We start from the raw sequence: 19,791 nt of genomic DNA, 5'->3' as shown, positions 1-19,791 counted from the left end.
GAAAATTGGTTGGTGTTCGGTATGTACCGGATTTGCAATTTAACCTCACCACTTTGGGTTCTTTAGAATCAAATGGTATGAAAGTTGTGTTTGAACATGGGGCTCTAAAGGTTGTTGTAGGGGCATGTGTGATGATGAAAGGGACAAGGCGAAAGAATTTGTACTTTCTTAATGGAAGTGTGGTTGGTGTAGGTGGAAATTATTCTACTTGTATGGTTGTCGGAAACTCTACCATAAAGGAAGAACGTGGTTTTGGGAAGAAACAAAAATTTGTTTCTTTTGGGCATTTTGATTTGAATGTATGTTCGAATGTTGGAGATATATCTCAAAAGGTGGAGATTAATGCCACTCATTGTGATGTTGATAGGTACACAACTGATAATGAAAGTGAAGCCACAATTGGAGTTGTAGATGCTCTAGCCCATGAGCATAGTGAAGGTGTGAAGCCATTTGTTGTTGGAAGCCATATGAGGTTTCGGGGTGTTGGAACATCTCCTACTCTAGGAGATGGTATTGGAACATCTTCAATATACTTAGTGGAGATGATATGTGGTATTTTTGACCCCTTTGTGTTGAAGTTTGTTGGTGATCCCTTGAGGGACACACGCCTTTCCGGGAATTGATATGGGCATGTTTGTTGATTGAACCCTTTGTTTGGGGGTATGGAAGAACTACGAAGGTTTGATCCCTTGACCGGGTACATAGGCAACCACTTCGTGGTGCAGTTATTGTTAGATCCTTAGGGACATTGATGGTTGGATTGGTTAGTTCTCTCTTTGATGTTGTTTGGTTGGTTAGGTGTAGTGCATTGGTTGGTCGGCTTGAATTTGGAAAATTCTTCATCGAGGTGGAGAATTGTTGGATATGCCGAAATGGATCGAAATTTCATACTCCACCAAAATTTCAGCTACACTACAAAAACAAAGTTAGGGTTTATAAATTGAGTGTGAGACAAAATTTGTTGTTAATGTTTGGGATTTAGTGCCTTTTTTGAGAGAGCTTTGGAAAAAGAAAGACTTGAGTCTTTTCTTTATTTGTTTATGTCCAAACTCTTTGGTAGAAAGTTGTAGAGTTGAGAGAACAATGTTGTGAGGAGAGAAAAGAGAGATTTGTGAGTTTCTTCTTGGGAAATTTTGGAGATTTTTTGGACTCAAGGTGAGAGCTTATTGTACTCTTTTGAATATTCTCTCTATTGAAAATTTCTCTATTTGGTTGTGAATTAAGCGCAAGCTAAACCACGTAAATTTTTGTCTCTCTTCTCTTGGTTGTTTGCTTGAATTGGTGAGTAGTTTACATTATTTACTACTTGTTTAGGAGTTATTTAGTTGATTTCATACAATGTAGTTGTGGATTATTATTTTTACTACATTTGATATTGGTTGTTCGGTTCTGTTGTACGCAAATTAAGAGTAAATCTGTGAGAGTTAGTTTATGTCAAACAACATTCAAGCTAACTACAAAGAAAATCGTTAATCCAGTATGAATTCTAGATTTCTAGATAATAAGTTGGCACACTATAATTCTACGCTGGAGTTCCCTCTACCCTCTTCCCGCTAAGTTTCGTTTTAGTCTTGTGAAAAGACTGATAGAAAATCAACTCTATTATTTTAAGTAATGGAAATGGGACCCTGATGTACACAATTAACTCCTATATAATTCCATCAAATATTACACCATATTCCACACCAAGTCATGATGGGGATTCATGCTTTATTTTATCCAAATGAAGCAACGACACATGTTGACCTTTGGAATTCTCCCTATATATTTATTGCAGGTGCATTATGTTATCAACTTCTTCTTCTTTTTCTTCCTTTCAATTTAGATTATTGGTGAATTGTCATTTCACGATGAGTTCTTTCTGGATAATTGCTTTCTCAATCTTGGCATTTTCATTCGCCGCGGTTAAGTCTGATCCTCAGACAAACCTATTGAATAGAGGGTGCAGCCAATATAATGTGACAAGTCCATCTTCGTTCATGGCAAATTTAAATGCGACATTTTCAGATCTCAGATCACAACTTTCGAATGACAGTAACAGATTCGCTACAGCTCAGGCAGCTAGAGGAGCTGACCCAGTGTATGCTATGGTCCAGTGCAGAAATTATCTTAACAGGTCTGATTGTCTTGAGTGCTATGCTGCAGCAGAAGCTCAAATTCGAAATTGCTCTTTGGCCAATGGGGCTCGGGTTATTTACGATGGTTGTTTCTTAAGGTAATTACTATTTTACTCCGCAGACTTGGATGTAGGGGTGTAAAATGGGCCGGGCCGGGCCAGCCCGGCCCTCAAATCGTAAAAGCCCATATGATTTGAGGGGAACTGGCTGGCCAAAATTCTTTACGCTTATGAGGTCGGGCCTGTGAGGGCCAACACTTAAATTATACTGACCACTTGCCCGCCCTCAGTCCTCTTTTTAAAATGCGGGCGGCCCGAGGGCGTCTATAAGTAGCTGGGTTGGACAACTTGTCTATTATTCAAACTCTTAATACGTTATGATCGGAATAGGTCACTTTTTTTCCCTTATAAATTACATAATACATAAAAGCAACGCAAGAAAGAAATCTAAATCTTGCTGCGTGGTGGTTGACAAAGAACGCAAAGAAGTGATGAAGGAGACAAGGTAAATTTGGTGCATCCATAAATTTCTTTTGACGAATATGTTTATGCAGTATATTAGCGAGTGCTTAGAGTAGTGGCTTTAAGTTAAAATCACTTCACTTGTAGCATTTTTTTCTTACATAAGTTATGGGGCAATTTAGATGAAGCACCTAAACTTCCAAAGTCCTCCTAAGAGTATCATCATTAAATAAAAATACTAACTACCCTATGTAATAATAAGTAAAATCTAAAAATTTTACAACTAAAAATTTAAATTTTCTTACATACTATTATGTAATAAAAATTTACATAAAGCCACTACGTACTAAAAATTTACATAGTGGCTTTAATACCCTATGTAATAATACTAAAAATTTATATCAACTACTATACTTGAAATTTACATTTCTACCCTATGTAATAATAAGTAAAACTTAAAACCCTAAAGGTATTATATGTAATTTTGTTTAGAAAATCTAAATATTAATGAGGGCCTTAATACTGGGCTTTGTGGGGGCCTTAGAGGGAGGGCCGAGGGTCCGCCTCATGTTTAAATATCTAGTTCTTACCCTCCCAAAAAACACGGCGGTATGGCCACCCCGCCCGCCTCAAATTGCGGGGCTTAAATTTGAGGGCTTTTTGTTCATTCATGGGTCGGATCGGGCGGGCCGAGGGCTTGAGGGCCGTTTTTACACCCCTAGATAGCACAATTGTTTTTCACTGGCACAATGTTCAATACTAGTTAAGTTGTCTTTCTTTACCGTAGAGACTCTTTTTGCCGAAATTTCATTAGTTGGTCAACTTACCAGATAATATGAAAAGTGCCAAAGAAGTTTTAAAACTTCTCAGAGTTAAGACTTGTCAAAATTTTGAGTTTCGAAATTCTTTACAATGATTTTACTTGGTGAAGTGGATTGGTTCCACAACCATTTTATTTGGCGGAAGTGAACTACAGTAAGCCAAAGATTTAAAGTACACTATTTACTAGTAGGTACACTACTCAGTAATGTTATTGTGCAATCGGTTATTTCATCAGACTATTACGATCACATGTTTTCTTTTTCTTTTTTTTGTTTTTTTGACACACAATATTGCATTAGAATGGCCTTTCCAAATAATCATGAAGAATTTGAAATTTGGTACCCTGAATTTTTAATAATTTCTGTTACAGCCTTACAGCCTCACTGTTTTTTTTTTCATAAAGAACCTATAAAATCCTTTTAATAATGGAGCGAACAAGTGAACAACTACTCTATCATGGTATCGAAAAAACAACTCTATCATATAGTCAGCACAAAAGGACAAGCGCTTGGCTGCTATGTGATTTCATCTTCAGATTCCAAAATTAAGACCTTGTATTCACACGGAAGGCTTATTAAGTTATTATTTTCTTCGGTCTCCAAGTCACTCGTGTCCCTATAGCATGGAGGCTAGGCAGCAACACCAGTATTGCAAAACGAGCAGCCCCCTATAAGCAGGGCTCCCTAAGGACACTTAAACTTGAGACCTTTTTAACAGTGTGGTGCACTTTGACCAACTCAGCTAGGAGCCTGCGCAGTTGTGCTCTGAGCGGGTACTCAATAACTCTAAGATACCAGTATTTTCCCTGAAACAGCCTTTTGTACTGTGAACAATAGCTGTTAGCGTCATGGTGATAACTTGGTAAGAAAAATCCGTTAGTAAAGACAAAAATTTAGGCCAACTTGAAGTGTTGAACTTTCTTTTTATCAAAACGATGGCTAATAAGTTGATAATTATGATAATATGTGGCATGTTGCAAATAAAAATATTTTTCAGAAACCATTGACTTTGATCATTTGATGCCTTCCAATTCACATTGTAGAATTCGGTGAATAGGTCAAAACCAACCAATTATTGATATGGAGTTATTCTAGACTGAAATTTTCTGGGACTTCGACGTTTTGAACCACTTTGAAGTTTGAACTCGATTTTGACTACGAGTCTCGCCTATTGGTTGTTGGAGTTATCCCTCACATGAGGAGAGAAACTGGAGCGGATTTAAACGGCAAACTCGACATCCAGTAAGTCGAAGCGCTGTATTTGGGAAGAATAGCGGCGCCAGAGCCGAGAACTAAATAACATAAGGGCACCCGCCAAAGTGGCCAGCGCGCGCCGCTCGGTTCAGTCTCAAATACTTCAAGGCTTTCCGAGTGGCAGCGCCCGGCCAGTCTATTTTCGTGGGCCCTTGCTACAAGATCCGCGAATTTGGTTTTGGAGATAAAACCAAAAATCAAGGTTTTGGAAAACCTAACCTAATGAAGAAAAAAAAACAAGTCGGAAAGGATTGGAATCCGGACTAAAACAAAAGAGAGATAACTTTTTACGGATATACAACCCCAGAAAGAGATAAGAGTGATCTAGTAAGGTGAGAGATCAGAAAGGAGAGATTGTAATCTTCCTTCCCATTTTATTAAGAACCGCTCTTGTGGAAGTAGGCATCATCGGGTCGAACCACGGTAAATCTTTGTGTTGTGGTTTGTTGTTTAACCGCTTTTACATTATTATTTGTTGTTGATAGTTGTTTAATGAGTTGGGCATGTTAGTATAGGTAGTTTGTGATATTTGAGATTTATCTAGAGTTGAAGTGTGTTCATACAAGTTATCCGTGTAAATGGGGAACCGATTGGTATTGGTGTAATCCCCAACAAGTGGTATCGAGCCTTGGTTAGAATAGCCTCAGTGGTGTTATCCGAATCTTTGTCGGGCGTGTTTGTTAAATTCCCCGAGAGAAGATTTGAGGTTAAATAACTTGTAGAGATGGACCATTCCGCGAACACCTCATTATGATGAGTCCGAATAGGAAAAACTACACCATCCGGAAAGCCAAGATGGAAGACTTGCTATAATCCGCAAGGACTTGGCACTTCCCATCGAGAACGAGGGAGTAAAAACCGAAAAATCGATGAGGCCGAATGGAAAAAGCTTGACGTAAAAGCTATTGGGTACATTCGACAATGGATAGACGACGTTGTCTTTCACCATGTGGGCCCAAGAGACTACAACCTTCGGCCTATGGAAGAAACTCAAGACCTTTTATGAGAGGAAGTCCGTGGAAACAAAGTGCTAGTCGTTAAGAAGTTTGCGCACACGGCAGTACCAAGAAGGTTCTTCAATGTCCGAGCATCTTAATGAAGTACGTAATATCATCAATCGATGCATTTGATGAAGATCAATTTGGGAGACGGTTGAGGCTTTGTTTCTATTAGGCTCTCTACCCGAAAGTTGGGAGACATTAGCGTTTCTCTACATGGAGCGCCTAAGGATGGAATTGTTACCATGGAGATGGCTACCACGCCTTTGTTGAATGAGGAGACTAGAAGGAGTGCAAGAAGCGGCTCTTTCTAACTCGCAGGTCCTTTTCACAGAGAAACGGGGAGAGGTCGGGCGTAAAACCATCTCGCTCTAGAGGTGACGCGTATAAATCTAGGGGTGAAGCTAGAACTCCTAAGGCGAGAGGCAATGTTACTATTGTGCCACCAAAGGCCACTTCGGATATGAAAGCGTAACAATCAAGAGGGATGAGAAGAATAACGGTACATGAAGACATGGTGCAGAGGAACGGAAACACAGCGAGAGATACTACCGCACTAGTCGATGACCTAGTGGGAATTGCGGTCGACAGGGTGTGGCCGTCTTAGTACCTCATGTCGATACGAGTGGGTGATAGATACAGAGCATCCTATCACGCCACACCGCGACAGTGGGATTCTTTCTTCACTACCTACGGTTGTTGTGGTGAATATGGTGAAGTGAGGATGGGTAAATGCTGGCGCCTCAAGATTATAGGCATTGAGATGTTCATGTAGAAACCAATGTCGGCTACACCTTGACACTCAAGGATGTAAGACATGTCCCCGACATACGGTTAAGCCTAATTTCGCCGGGAAATTAGATGATGATGGCTTTGTAAACCTCGTTTGGTAACGGGTATGGAAACCGAAAGCGCAGGTTCCATTGTAAAGCCGTGAGGAAAGAAAAACTTGCTCTCTTTACAAAACACAAGGCTAGTTTTGTAAAGCAGGTTTAACGCGCGTAAGAAGAAGTTTCATCCGAACGGCGGGCACAAGAGACCGCGGTCACATGGGCATAAAAGGGATGGAAGTTCTTGCTAAGCAAAAGGCCATGCCGACATTAAAGGTACACATTTAAGTACATGTACTCATTGTTTGGTAGGAAAGCAACACAGGTGTCTTTCCAAAGATTCCCGCCTCACGTAAAGCGACACCGCCCTCGAGCTAGTGCAATAATGCACTTATGTGGTCCTATGAGAGTGAAGTCCCACCGTGGAGTTTCGACTTCTTGACATTCATTGATGATCGTCCAAGAAAGATATGGGTCTATAGTCCAAGACCCAAGGATGAAGTGATTTGGCGTGTTTGAGAAATTCCACAAAGATGGTGGAAAGAGAGACTGGGAAGTTGTTGAAGTGTATTCGCCGGATAATGGGGGGTGAGTACATTGGGCCATTTGAAGAGTATTGCCGAGTCTTGGGATTCGGCCATGAGCGCACCGCTCCCAAGACACCGCAACGTAATGGAATAGCAGAGAGAATGAACCGCACTACCATTGTAGAGGATAAGATGCATGCTATCTCACTCTAAGCTACCTAGAAGCTACCGGGTAGAAGCAATGCGACTGACCGTGCATGTGATCAACCTCGTCACTGAAGAAAGCCTACGAATAGTGATTATCCGCAGAGAGTATGGTCGCGAGATGTTGATTATGGATACTTGGTGGTATTTGGGTGCGTGGCATTTGTGCATATTCCGAAGGATGAGAGATTCAAGCTTGATGACAAAGCCAAGCAAAGGCATTTTTCCGGTTATGGAGATGAAAAGTTTGGTTACAAACTCTATGATCCGATTAACAAGAAGGTAATCCAAGTCGAGATGTCAGGTTCTGGAAGACCAAACCATAGCAGATTTTGAGGAGGGAGAAGCTACAAGCTTTCACCAATGATCTTGTTGATTCGTAACCGTAAGTTCCTACCGTGGAACGCGTAGGCGCATTGAGAATGCAGAGAACCATGAGTTTGAAGCTCATGATGAGAATCCTATTGCTTCATGATGGGATAGAACCTATTGGTATAGAAGATGCAGATGAGATGCATGAACCACCACCGAGCAAGCGGAAGTGCATCCTCCCCGGCACCAGCCAGATGGGGGCAAGAGAGGTCCGACAGAGAGACTAGCTTCAACAGGTATCCACCACATAACGCACGCGTTACCATCGGATGGTGGAGAACCTATGTACTATCAAGAGGCACTTGAAGCGTACGCACAAAGAAAAGTGGTTCAAGGCCATGCATGACGAGATGGATTCTTTGCATAAGAATCACACTTATGAAGTTAGTCGAGAAACCCACAGGGGAGAAAAGTTCTCAAGAATAAGTGGATATACAAAGTCAAGCATGAGGAGAACAATCCTCACCCAAGGCACAAAGCTCGCCTTTGTTGTGGAAGGGATTCGGTCAAAGGAAAGGGATTGACTTTGATGAGATTTTCTCCGTAGAAGTGAAGATGACTTCTATCCGGGTGGTATTGGGTATGGCCGCAAGTATGAACCTAGAGGTTGAGCAACTAGATGTTAAAATGCTTTTCTTCATGGAGACCTTGAAGAAGAAGATGTCTACATGGACCCGACCCGGAGGGTTTGAGGTCAAAGGCAAGGAGCACCTAGTATGCAAGCCGATAAAGAGCTTGTATGGGTTGAAGCAAGCACCGAGACGATTGGTACATAAAGTTTGACTCCTTTATGGTGAAGCAAGGATACAAGAAGTCCGCCCGATCATTGGCGCGTTTGTTCGAGATTTCGGATGGAGATTTCATTGTGCTATTGTGTATGTGGATGATGATGTTGATAGTTGGCCCAAACATCAACAAGATATCCAATTTGAAGAAAGACTTGAGTAAGTCCTTTGAGATGAAGGATTTGGGTCAAGCAAAGCGAGATACTTGGGATCGCGGATCACCGTGACGTAAAGAGTGGAAAGTTGTGGCTTTTCAAGAAAGCTACATCGAAGGTGTTGAAGAGATTCAACATGGATCGCCGGCCGCCGGTTGTCCGCTTTGGTGGGTGGCCCGCATGACCAAAGAGATGTGTCCTAAGGGTGAGCATGAGCAGAGTCGATGGAAAAGATTCCTTATGCATCCGCGATGGGGCGATTTGATGTATGCCATGGTGTGTACTAGACCGGATATTGCTTTCGCCGTTGGGGCGGTAAGCGATTGCCGTCAAACCGGGTAAAGAGCATTGGGAAGGTGTTAAGTGGATATTGAGATATCTCAAAGGCACTTCCAAATCATGTTTGTGCTTTGGTGGAAGTAAGCCCTTACTTGAAGGCTACACCGACGCCGGACATGGCGGTGATGTTGACTCGATGAAGTCCACCTCCGGTTATCCGGTTACTTTTGGGGAGCGGTTTCTTGGCAATCTAAGTTGCAAAAGTGTGTTGCCCTCTCCACTACGTAGGCCGAAAGTATATTGCAGCCAATCGTGTTGCAAAGAGTTGCTATGGATGAAGAGGTTCTTCGAATTTAACTGGGGCTAAAAAGTAAAACAGTTTGTAGTTCTGTGACGGTCGAAGGCGCCATCCACTGAGCAAGAATCCGAAGTTTTCATTCTAGATCCAAGCACATACATGCGTTATCATCGATTAGAGAAGTACTTCGAAGACAAGCATTTAGGTATCGAGAAGATCCATACCGACAAGAACGGGTCGGATATGATGACCAAAGTCTTACCGAAAGGTAAGTTTGATGTTTTGTTGGCTATCACGGAATGGCAAAGACACTCCTCCCGCTGATTTGGCAAATTGCATGGAGGTAGCCCCCTCACCGCTCGGGAGGGGAGATTGTCGGAGTTATCCCTCACATGAGGAGAGAAACCGAGCCGGACGTAAACGGCAAAACTCGACATCCGAAGTCGAGGCCGCCGAAAGAAGAGGTTGGCGCCGAGCTCCAGCTCAAGAAACATAGAGGCGACCAGCACAAAGTGCCGCGCCCGTGTCAGTCTTCAAGCGACTTCGGCCAGAGTGAGAGATACCAAGGCCAGTCTATTTTCGTGGGCCCTTGCTACAAGATCCGCGAATTTGGTTTTGGAGATAAAACCAAAAATCAAGGTTTTGGAAAACCTAACCTAACGGAAAAAAAACAAGTCGGAAGGATTGGAATCCGGACTAAAACAAAAAGAGAGATAACCTTTACGGATATACAACCCTCAGAAAGAGATAAGAGTGATCTAGTAAGGTGAGAGATCAGAAAAAGGAGAGATTGTAATCTTCCTTCCCATTTTATTAAGAACTCTTTCTTGGAAGTAGGCATCATCGGGTCAACCACGGTAAATCTTTGTGTTGTGGTTTGTTGTTTAACCGCTTTACATTATTATTTGTTGTTGATAGTTGTTTTAATGAGTTGGGCATGTTAGTATAGGTAGTTTGTGATATTTGAGATTTATCTAGAGTTGAAGTGTGTTCATACAAGTTATCTGTGTAGTGGGGGAACCGATTGGTATTGGTGTAATCCCCAACATTGGTAACCATTGGACCAACCGCAGAGTTACCTGTTTGTAAAATAAATTTCTATTGTAAAGTTTACAAGGTGTTTTACTTTGGCTGAAGGTATGAGAGCAATGACTTCTTTGATCAAACAACTCTCCCAGGCAATGTTGGCATCTGTGGCAATAGGACCGTATCTCAGGGAAACAATTTTGGTGCAAATGTAGGCAAGTTGCTATCGGATCTTGTTGCTGCAACACCAAGAATAAATGGATTTTTCGCGGCATCTAATGTAACTGGGGGTGGTACTGATGTGTACGCGATTGCTCAATGTGCAAGGACAGTAAGTCAGACCGGATGTACGGATTGCTTAAAAGTTGCATATACCAATATAGAGAGTTGTCCTCCAGATTCTGAGGGAAGGGCTGTTGATGCTGGATGTTTTCTTAGATACTCGGATAGGGCTTTCTTTAGTAGCAATCAAACAACTGATCTTACGTCATTTCTAGGAAAAGGTGAGGGTTGTTTTAATGTACCATTTTAAATCTGTGCATTTTCTCTGAACTTTTTGGCATAATGTTTTGGTTACTCTGAATTTCGTATCCCAAAAAAAAAAAAAAAAAGCGATTTCACAGTTGTTCTTTAAGAGTGGTTATATTGATTGAAATGTACTCTTTGCAGGAGGATCAAACAACAAGAAAGCTATTATTTGGGGGGTGGTAGGAGGTGTCATCGCCCTTCTTTTGTTTGCCGTTGGATTCATAATATGGTTCAGAAGAAAGCCTATGAGAGAGCGTAGAGGTAAAGACTAAAGACTACTGGAGTACTGGTTATTGAGCCAATAGGTCTATTTCCTTTTGTGTCTAGTCGAGTTTTAACAATAGTAAATTGGTCACATTGCAAGCAGAACTTAAGATGACTTTGTTTATTCATTTCTGTTCTTCCTTTAAGGAAACACAAATGTATCAATACTTCAATTATCTCTTCACAATTTATTGACTTGATAGAGTTTTGCATTCGACAGGAGATATACTAGGAGCAACAGAGCTAAGAGGTCCAGTAAATTTCAAGTACAAAGATCTTATATCTGCAACCAAAAACTTCAATGAGCAAAACAAGCTGGGAGAAGGCGGTTTTGGAGATGTATACAAGGTAAGTGTTGCATCAACAATCTTTATCTTGAAGAACTGTCAATGAGTAAAAAACAAGTCACTAGAACTGTTGTGAATAAATAATTGCGGAAACAACGTTACCCACACCAAACGGATCAATCCTACACAAAGATTGATCTTTCTCAATAGACAAGACTTCAACACCCTCCAAGCAATATCCCAACACTTCAATATCAAATAACAAACATATGAAATAAAACAATCAATGTAAAGAAGAACAAACCACAAGACGAGATATATCGTGGTTCTAAGAATTTGCCTACGCCCCACACCGCGAAGTTCCAAGCTTTACTAGATGTCCGAAAGAATCGACAAGTCTCTCAATTCACTCACAAAGAATGAACACTCAACTCACAAAGAATTGTTCTTCAGAATCACTCTTTTCTTGGTTTTGGAAAAGTTAGGTTTTAAAAGATCGATTTTGTTTTTATACCAAAACCAAATTTGTGATTCTCATCAGAATGGGGCCCACGGAGAAAAAGCCCGAAGATACGGGCTGGCTCTACTCTGGAATGCTGGTGGAGCTGGTCGCTTCTTTGAGTCGCGGTCGCGCTAAAAACACTGGAGTCATGAGCGCGGGTCGCGCCCACTCTGAGCGCGGGCGCGCTCTGATCGAGAAAAACAGAAATTTTCTCTACAAGAACAAACTAGGCAGAATAAGTTGAGAATCAACCTTTTGTGATGCGACTTCCTGAAAGAATTTTTGTTCTTTTTAATCAATGGCAGGGAACTCTGAAAAATGGAAAAATTGTTGCAGTCAAGAAACTTGCAATTGGGCAATCTGTTAGAGCAAAGGCCGATTTTGAGAGTGAAGTGAAGCTAATCAGCAATGTTCATCATCGGAACCTTATCCGCCTTCTTGGGTGCTGTAACAAACGCCAAGAATTACTTCTTGTATATGAATACATGGCTAATAAAAGCCTCGACAAATTCTTATTTGGTATATAAATCTTCTTATATATCCATATTATTTCTTTGATCATCAAGCGTCAAATACTACTATTATTCTTCTTTGTTCAATGAAGAGTGATAGTTTTGAGAGTTTGATATTTTTTCTCCACTGATGTATTGTTTAACAACTCGTATTCTGTGGTTAATAGGCGACAGGCATGGGACTCTTAACTGGAAGCAACGGTTTGATATAATTGTTGGCACAGCTCGGGGTCTTGCCTATCTACACGAGGAATTCCATGTATGTATTATACATCGAGATATTAAGTCCAGCAACATACTGCTCGATGATGATTTTCAACCAAGGATTGCAGATTTTGGTTTGGCAAGGCTTCTTCCCGAGGATCAAAGTCATATAAGCACCCGATTTGCAGGAACCTTGTAAGTCAATGCATAAACACAGTACCCATATCTCCATTTATCTTAAACCGACAGAAAAATGCCTACCCTTAATCATATCTAATATGTGCCACCAACTAAATGACATTGGTGCACATGTATGAAGTTTTAGTACGCACGTTAACTTAATTTTCATCTGAAGCACGTGTTTTTTGTGCACCAGGGGTTATACAGCACCTGAATATGCCATCCATGGGCAATTATCTACCAAGGTTGACACCTACAGCTATGGTGTGGTTGTCCTAGAGATAGTAAGTGGCCGGAAGAGTAATGACGTGAAGCTTGAACCTATTACACAGTACCTTCTTGAATGGGTAATTCTCCCTTGTTCCACTTGTTCCTTTTTAGGATCAGTAGATAGAGGCTTATTTTTCTCTCTTTCCTAATTAATATTTTAATCAATGTATGAACAGGCATGGAAACTATACGAGGATGGCATGTTAATGGACTTGGTAGATGAAAGCTTAGACTCCGAGGAATATGAGATAGAACAAGTAAAGAAAGTTATAGAGATTGCTCTGTTGTGCACTCAATCCTCAGTTGTTTCTAGGCCTACAATGTCTGAAGTTGTTGTGTTGCTATTGAGCAAAGGATATGCAACGGACACTCCAACTAGACCCACCTTCATAGATGCAACTAAGAGAGTTCGCGGTGACAAATCAACCTCAACAGGCTCGTCAACTTCCAATGCTACTATATCAATGACTGAAGCCTCCGGACGTTGATACTTGATAGCTGATTAACAGTTTCTGCTCAACACAAATGAAACTCCAAGCTATTATAGACAAGATTATTGTGTGCACTTCGAAGTAACTTATAATTTTGAGAGCCTGTTGAGGTTGATCTCTTTGCAAATTTTAAGTTTGAAAAGGGAGTATCCCTGTTTCTCTATAAGTTTTTGTAAAAACAAACGTATAAATGAGAAACAAGATCAGTGTTACAATAGCATTTTCAAATTCAATGTTCAGAAAGAAATTTACAGGTAAGAACGATAGAGTGTGCCGTGTGGCGTCTGCAACCACAATATGAACAACAAAAACTCGGCAACAGGGCACAATTTCGTGGACAAAAGCCAAATGATAGATTTCAAAATGAACCATGCGCAAAGGAGCCAATGTGGCTGCGAATAGTGCGCCGAGTCCATAATTCCATAAACCAAGCCTGGTTCCAAGTTCCAACCGTGAACGCTATTGTATAATTTCACATATATTCCCATAACAATTGTCCTACATTGTTACTGTTTTCTAGGCTTCTAAAACTTTTCTGGTGTTCCTAACGTTAATAAATCAATCTCCAATCCTGCTATCAGCTTCAGAGTTATGAAGCTAGATTTTGAAAAATGTAATTGGGTGGAGGTTAAAAACTTAGGCTATGTTTGATGTACAATTTGGAATATGGTACTATTGAGACAATTCTGCTAGAAAAATTCAAGGACATTCTTAGAGCAGATTATCGTTTGCATTTTAAAAATTCAAGGCCGCAAAACATAAATTTTTGGAACAGAGAGCTATATTCTGTGTGTGTGGGACATTTCTGATAAACAAAATTCGGGTGTCACAAAATACAAACTTCAAAAACGTGATCACTATTCGGGTGTTAATTATTAAGGAATTGGCACCATGTCAACATAATAAAGAGCGGAAAGCCCAATAATCTGTGGGTAAAAATAGCCGAGTCCACGCCCCATAGGCCAGAGCCCAATCCCAGTTGAAACCGTGGATGGTATCTCTTTGTATAAATTTCCAAATTTCTCTTTCTAGGGTTTCCAAGTTTTTCAAAGAGTTCGCTCAACCTTTAATCATTCAAAGAAACAATGTCTAATGATTGGTCTCAACTTCCACTAGACCTATTAAACCAAATCGTGGACCTCCTAACTCTCCCAGATTTAATACGTTTCGGTTACGTTTGCACGTCATGGCAATCTGTCTCTACACCATCACGTCACAAAGGCCGTCTACCTTGGCTTATAGCACCCTTCAAAAATAACTTACCCGAAAACAGTAGTACTTGGATTGATTCTCTTCCGTTTTACAGCGTGTTAGATAACATTTTTTACAATTTAGACTTACCAGAAATTATTGACCGTAGAATTTGCGGGTCTTCTAATGGTTGGTTAATGACTGTCCATGAAAATTCAGATATTCAATTACTTCATCCTTTTTCAAGAAAAGTTATTGATCTTCCCTCGTTACTAGATATGCCAGGAATAAATGGAATGAAACTCTTGAACGGCAAGCTCCAATATAAAGCAAAGTATTTAGGACGTACTGCGTGGGAAGATTCATGTCTTATTCGTGATACTTACGTCGCAAAAGCCATCATATCTGCAACTCCGGTTCCACTTGTTATGGTTAGTAATATTAATGATGAGTTGATTTTTTGTAGGCCTGAAATTGATTATGAATGGAAAAGCATAGAAAACGGGATGTTTGGATATAATGATGTTGTTTATTGTGAAGGCAAGTTTTATGCTGTTTTATTTGATGGTAGTTTATATGTAGTTGAGGGTCTTGAAGGTGAGTCACCTGTTACGAAATTGCTTATATCAGAGAATAGAATGGTGAATTATGGATATGATAAATTGTATCTAGTTGAATCTTCAGGTGACTTGTTGAGGATTATTAGAATTCAGGATGATGAGTCCAAGACAATCGTCTTCAAAATTCGGAAGTTAAATTTTGAAGAATGTAAGTGGGTGGAGGTTAAAAGCTTAGGTGATCGTGCTATTTTCGTGGGGGTCAGTTACTCGTATTCTCTATCTGCATCCGATTTTCCTGGCTGCACTAGGAATTGTATCTACTTTACAGAGCAATCTTTAGTAGAAAATCGTGGGGCTTATGATATATGTATACACAATTTAGAGGATGGTACTATGAAGACAATATATCTAGATGATTCAACAGTGATTCAACGGGGTCCTATCTGGTATTCATCGAGTACTTGGTATGCATCCATGCAAGGGCATCATTAGATTGTAAATGTGGCAGTTTAATGTTTGTGGATATATTAGAAAAGAATATCTACAAATGAAAATCTCACTAGGCTCCTCTGTAGTTAAAGGTTTGTGAACTTTAGTGGAACTATTTCTTCTTGTAATTTATTTTGTTTGCATTTGCATTACATTTCAATACAGCATTTGCAGCTTTGATTGTGGATTTCATAAAGTCAGTAGTGCTGTTCTTTGATTCGAATTCAACACCAGTATATTTTGTTGATGATTGAAATTCATTACCCAAAACGTATATTTGAATGCTAGGGTTCTCATATAGATTGTATCTTTGGCTGCATAGGTTTTAGAATTAGTGCATAAAGGCTTCAAAGTTGCTAGGATTTGGAATAATAAATTTGAACGCTAGCCTCTTTCAAAAAGTGCTTTGTGTGTGAGTTACATAAAGTTCTTTTTATTAAATGTACATATACAAGGTGGAGCAGCATTCAAAGGATATCATCTAGCATAAGTTACAGAGTTCATATAATCACCTAATTCATTTTGGTCTAGGCTCTTAATAGATACTACTAGGATCCTGGTTATAATTGACTATCTATTCCTTGACAACAAGGAATAAATTGGGTTTGATTCGAGTTAGTTAGTATCTCCTATTATCTAGGCATTATATCTAAGTAGTTAATATTAGTGGGGTTAGTTAGGAGACTCAATAATATTGGTCAGTTATTGTTGCTAGGGAATGAACGTTTGGTAGTAGGCACTGGGCAGTTCCTTGCTAGTTGCTACTGTCGGCTGACTGATTATTATTTGATTGACACATTGTGTTATCTCGGAGACATTAGTTCCCTCAATAGAACCATACGGAGGTATTGGGTTTCCACAAATTAACTCAAATCTACAATTTATAGGTAAACTAGTTTTGTTCCTTCAATGCTAATTTTGGATTCAAAAAGATTAAAACTATGCCCATATTCAACCAAATTTGATTGATAATCCTGAAAGAAATATGATCCAGTCTCTTTTACTTTGGATATACTTCTAGAGAGTTCATATTTCTATTTCAATCTTCGTATTCTTCTCCTCTTTTAGGCGGTTTATAAAATTTTAATGGTGTTAATAAATTTGATCTCTTTCTTCAGTTTTTCGAAAATAAAATGGGTACTGATTTTACCTTTTAGGCTTGTTCAGTCTACTAGGGAATCACTAGCAGCCACCACATGAAGGCATCAATCAAGGCGAGTTTAGTTTTTTTTGTGGGTTACATACTTACATATATAGAAGCTGTAAATAGCCGAGCCCATGCCTCAAGCCCATGACCCAATCCCAGTTGTAACCGTCGACGCATCGGTTTACAAAACCTTTCCAAATTATGCACTTTGACAGACTCTGTAGGGTTTCCAAAAGTGTACCTAATTTTGTTTCTTGAAACCATCTTCTGATCATAGAAACAATGTCTAGTGATTGGTCTCAACTTCCACCAGAACTAACAGACCAAATCACGGCTCGCTTAGCCCTCCCCGATTTAATCCGGTTCGGTTACGTCTGCACCACATGGAAATCACGTTCTACACCAGTGCGTCACAAAGGTCGTCTCCCCTGGCTAATAGTCCCTTTCAAAAACAGCATACCCAAAAAGGCTAGTATTTGGATTAACTCACCTCCTTTTTACAGTATCTTAGATAACAAATATTACAAGGTAAACTTACCAGAAATTATTGACTGTAGAATTTGTGGTGCGTCTAATGGCTGGTTAATGACTATACATGAAAATGGGGATATTCAATTACTTCATCCCTTTACAAGGAAAGTAATTGATATTCCCTCGTTGTTAGATATGCCTGAAGTATTTCGAATGAATCGTAGTGATGATGGCACGCTCCAATATTTGGTTCACTATTTAAAGATGACTACATGGGAAGACGCAACTCTTATTCGCGATACTTATATTCAGAAAGCAATTATAATTTCGACTCCTCAACATGTTGAGGTCGTGGTTTGTATTGTGTATACTAGGTTGTTTTTTTGTATGCCTGAAAAGGATGATGAATGGAATTACGTTAGAAATAGTGATAGCAAAAAGCTTGGAATAACTGGATATATTGATGTTACTTATTGTAGAGGCAAGTTATATACTGTTATATTTGATGGGAGTTTGTTTGTAGTTGAGGGTCTTGAAGGTCCGACACCTGTTACAAAAATGCTTATATGCGACGAGGGATATCATTATGGCCGTGGTGAATTGAATCTAGTTGAATCTTCAGGAGAACTGTTGAAGATTAAGGCAATTAGAGATGAGAGGAAGACAACACTAAGTTTTAAAGTATCGGAGCTAGATTTTGAAGAATGCAAGTGGGTGGAGGTTAATGACTTGGGCGATCGTGCCATTTTCCTGGGGTTTAATTACTCGTTTTCTCTTTCTACTTCTGATTTTCCAAGCTGCGTTAGGAATTGCATCTACTTTACAGACCCGTCTGTAGTTGAGAATCGTGGTGGTTACGATCTGCACATATACAATTTAGAGGATGGTACTATTGAGACAATATTTCTGGATGACTCTGCAAGTGTTTGGGAGGAGCCTATCTGGTATGCATCCATGCAAGGGAATCGTTAGATGGTAAATTTTACACTCCAAGTGAGAATATCTACATGTGAAGATCCTACTAGTCTCCTCTGTAGTTATTCATTTTGAACCTTTGTAGAAGTATTTGTTCTTTTGTTTCATATGTAGTTATATGGCTTTTCAGTACAGCTTGTGCGGCTTTGGCTGTGGATTTCTTAACGTAGTAATCTTGTTCTTTGATTCGAAATTTGCATGCCGTTGTGTGTAAATCTTGTTGATGATTGGAAGTAATTATCCAAAGCATATGGTTCTGTTAAGTTATAACGTCAAAGGTATGAAACGTTAAGCTATGAAAATTTATAGTTCAAGGAGACTTAGGTATGTTCGAAGAGTCTTGCTGAATTCTGTTTAGAATGAGGTTATATGTGTATGTGTTTTGTAATTTTGTCTTGTGAAAATAAGACCTTGCGTTAGCTGATTTATGATTTTAAAGGGGTGTTCTATGTTGGTAGAGGGACTTCCTTGGAATGATATTTTAATGGACTTGAAATCCCATTAATTAATGGGTGAACTAGTGTTACCCCCGCTAGATGAGCCAATTAGGAAAAAAAAAATCGGTCAATCCAATTTGACTTTTTTTTTGTGTATAATTGGAAGGATAATTTCCCATGTAGTGGGGGAGAATCCTATTTGGTTCATCTAGTGGGGGTAATATTGGTTAACCTTTAATTAATTGTCATCTACCAACTTAATGGCTCTTTTCCCTTGTGATTCTAGATATTAAAAGGAAATGTTTAGCAAGATACGAGCAAACTCCACCTTCGCCATAGGATCAAAACATTACAGTAGTCTGTGTGAGAAGTTTTGTGCGTGCTCTCAGAGACCAAGGTTTGTTTTTATTAACAATATAATCAAATTAAAGACATTGGCAGACAAACCCTCTATATCTTCTTCTGTTAGTTACAAAGTTCAGCACTTCAGCGTAATTCAAAGTTATTATTGATTTGTCTTGCACTCAGTCCTCTGTTGCTTCTGATCTTCTAGGTCCTCAGTTACTTCTATATTGATACTACAATCAGTTACCCTTTTAGCCAAAAAGGAAAATGGGGAGACACCTCTACTGAGAAGATCCGTAACCGCTGTAGTTGTTTTACATGTATGTTTAGGAACTAAAATCCAAGAGAAATATCAGAGTTCTCTGAGGGATTGTTGAATCCGTTTTGACCCTGTGCAGTTTAAGCGCTGCTTAATCTCTGATTAATCAACGAGTAAGCGCTATGCGCTACCTAACCGATCCGATATGCTAAAAAAAAATAGAAGTATGAGCGGAGTCAAAAAAATCGGGCGATTTATTCCGATTAGTCGGTTTGAAAAAAGCGCCGCTTAGCAGCTTTATTTACAAATTCTTGTTTGCCAACGTTTCATGTTTTTCCGTTCCATATTTCTCCCCTCACTGAATGCTGAAACTAAAATAAGAAAATTTTCAACTACTTCACCCCTATTTCTTCCTCTTAGGCTGAGTCCAATGGCTCTCTATCCCTTTAAAAGTAGTGTTAAAGTCAATAAAGTAGAAATTTAAAATCAATAAAAGTAGTCTTAAAAGTCGATAAAGTAGAAATTTAAAGTCAACAGATTTTACTTTCTATC

The 19,791-nt window shown here is 39.6% G+C and overlaps 3 protein-coding genes across 3 annotated transcripts; all 3 read left to right on the top strand.

Annotated features, from left to right (window-relative positions):
* The first annotated feature begins 1,712 nt into the window (after positions 1-1,712).
* On the top strand, positions 1,713-13,585 carry LOC147502295 (cysteine-rich receptor-like protein kinase 43). The gene is made up of 8 exons (XM_086607166.1): positions 1,713-2,215; positions 10,239-10,630; positions 10,797-10,916; positions 11,140-11,267; positions 12,014-12,227; positions 12,388-12,619; positions 12,801-12,951; positions 13,051-13,585. The coding sequence occupies exons 1-8, from the start codon at positions 1,785-1,787 to the stop codon at positions 13,360-13,362; spliced, it is 1,980 nt and encodes a 659-aa protein (XP_086463292.1). The 5' UTR covers positions 1,713-1,784; the 3' UTR covers positions 13,363-13,585.
* Positions 13,586-14,345: 760 nt separating this feature from the next.
* LOC147502294 (F-box protein At2g26160-like) lies at positions 14,346-15,801 on the top strand. The gene has a single exon (XM_086603867.1). The coding sequence runs from the start codon at positions 14,451-14,453 to the stop codon at positions 15,606-15,608; it is 1,158 nt and encodes a 385-aa protein (XP_086459993.1). The 5' UTR covers positions 14,346-14,450; the 3' UTR covers positions 15,609-15,801.
* A 1,107-nt stretch (positions 15,802-16,908) lies between these two features.
* On the top strand, positions 16,909-18,391 carry LOC147502293 (F-box protein At2g26160-like). Its single transcript, XM_086603866.1, has one exon. It carries the CDS (start codon positions 17,035-17,037, stop codon positions 18,193-18,195), a length of 1,161 nt encoding a protein of 386 aa, XP_086459992.1. The 5' UTR covers positions 16,909-17,034; the 3' UTR covers positions 18,196-18,391.
* Positions 18,392-19,791: the final 1,400 nt, after the last annotated feature.

The sequence above is a fragment of the Coptis chinensis genome, chromosome 4 (genome assembly GCF_015680905.1).
Source record: "Coptis chinensis isolate HL-2020 chromosome 4, ASM1568090v1, whole genome shotgun sequence".
Classification (NCBI taxonomy): domain Eukaryota; kingdom Viridiplantae; phylum Streptophyta; class Magnoliopsida; order Ranunculales; family Ranunculaceae; genus Coptis; species Coptis chinensis.
This window is presented reverse-complemented; position numbering and strand designations above follow the sequence as displayed.

Excerpts from the sequence above, each read along its gene's own strand:
- LOC147502295 (XM_086607166.1), top strand. The coding sequence starts at position 1,785 with ATGTTATCAACTTCTTCTTCTTTTTCTTCCTTTCAATTTAGATTATTG. Across the intron at positions 2,216-10,238 it reads TACGATGGTTGTTTCTTAAG|GTATGAGAGCAATGACTTCT; the intron begins GTAATTACTATT and ends CTTTGGCTGAAG. Across the intron at positions 12,228-12,387 it reads CCTCGACAAATTCTTATTTG|GCGACAGGCATGGGACTCTT; the intron begins GTATATAAATCT and ends TGTGGTTAATAG.
- LOC147502294 (XM_086603867.1), top strand. The coding sequence starts at position 14,451 with ATGTCTAATGATTGGTCTCAACTTCCACTAGACCTATTAAACCAAATC.
- LOC147502293 (XM_086603866.1), top strand. The coding sequence starts at position 17,035 with ATGTCTAGTGATTGGTCTCAACTTCCACCAGAACTAACAGACCAAATC.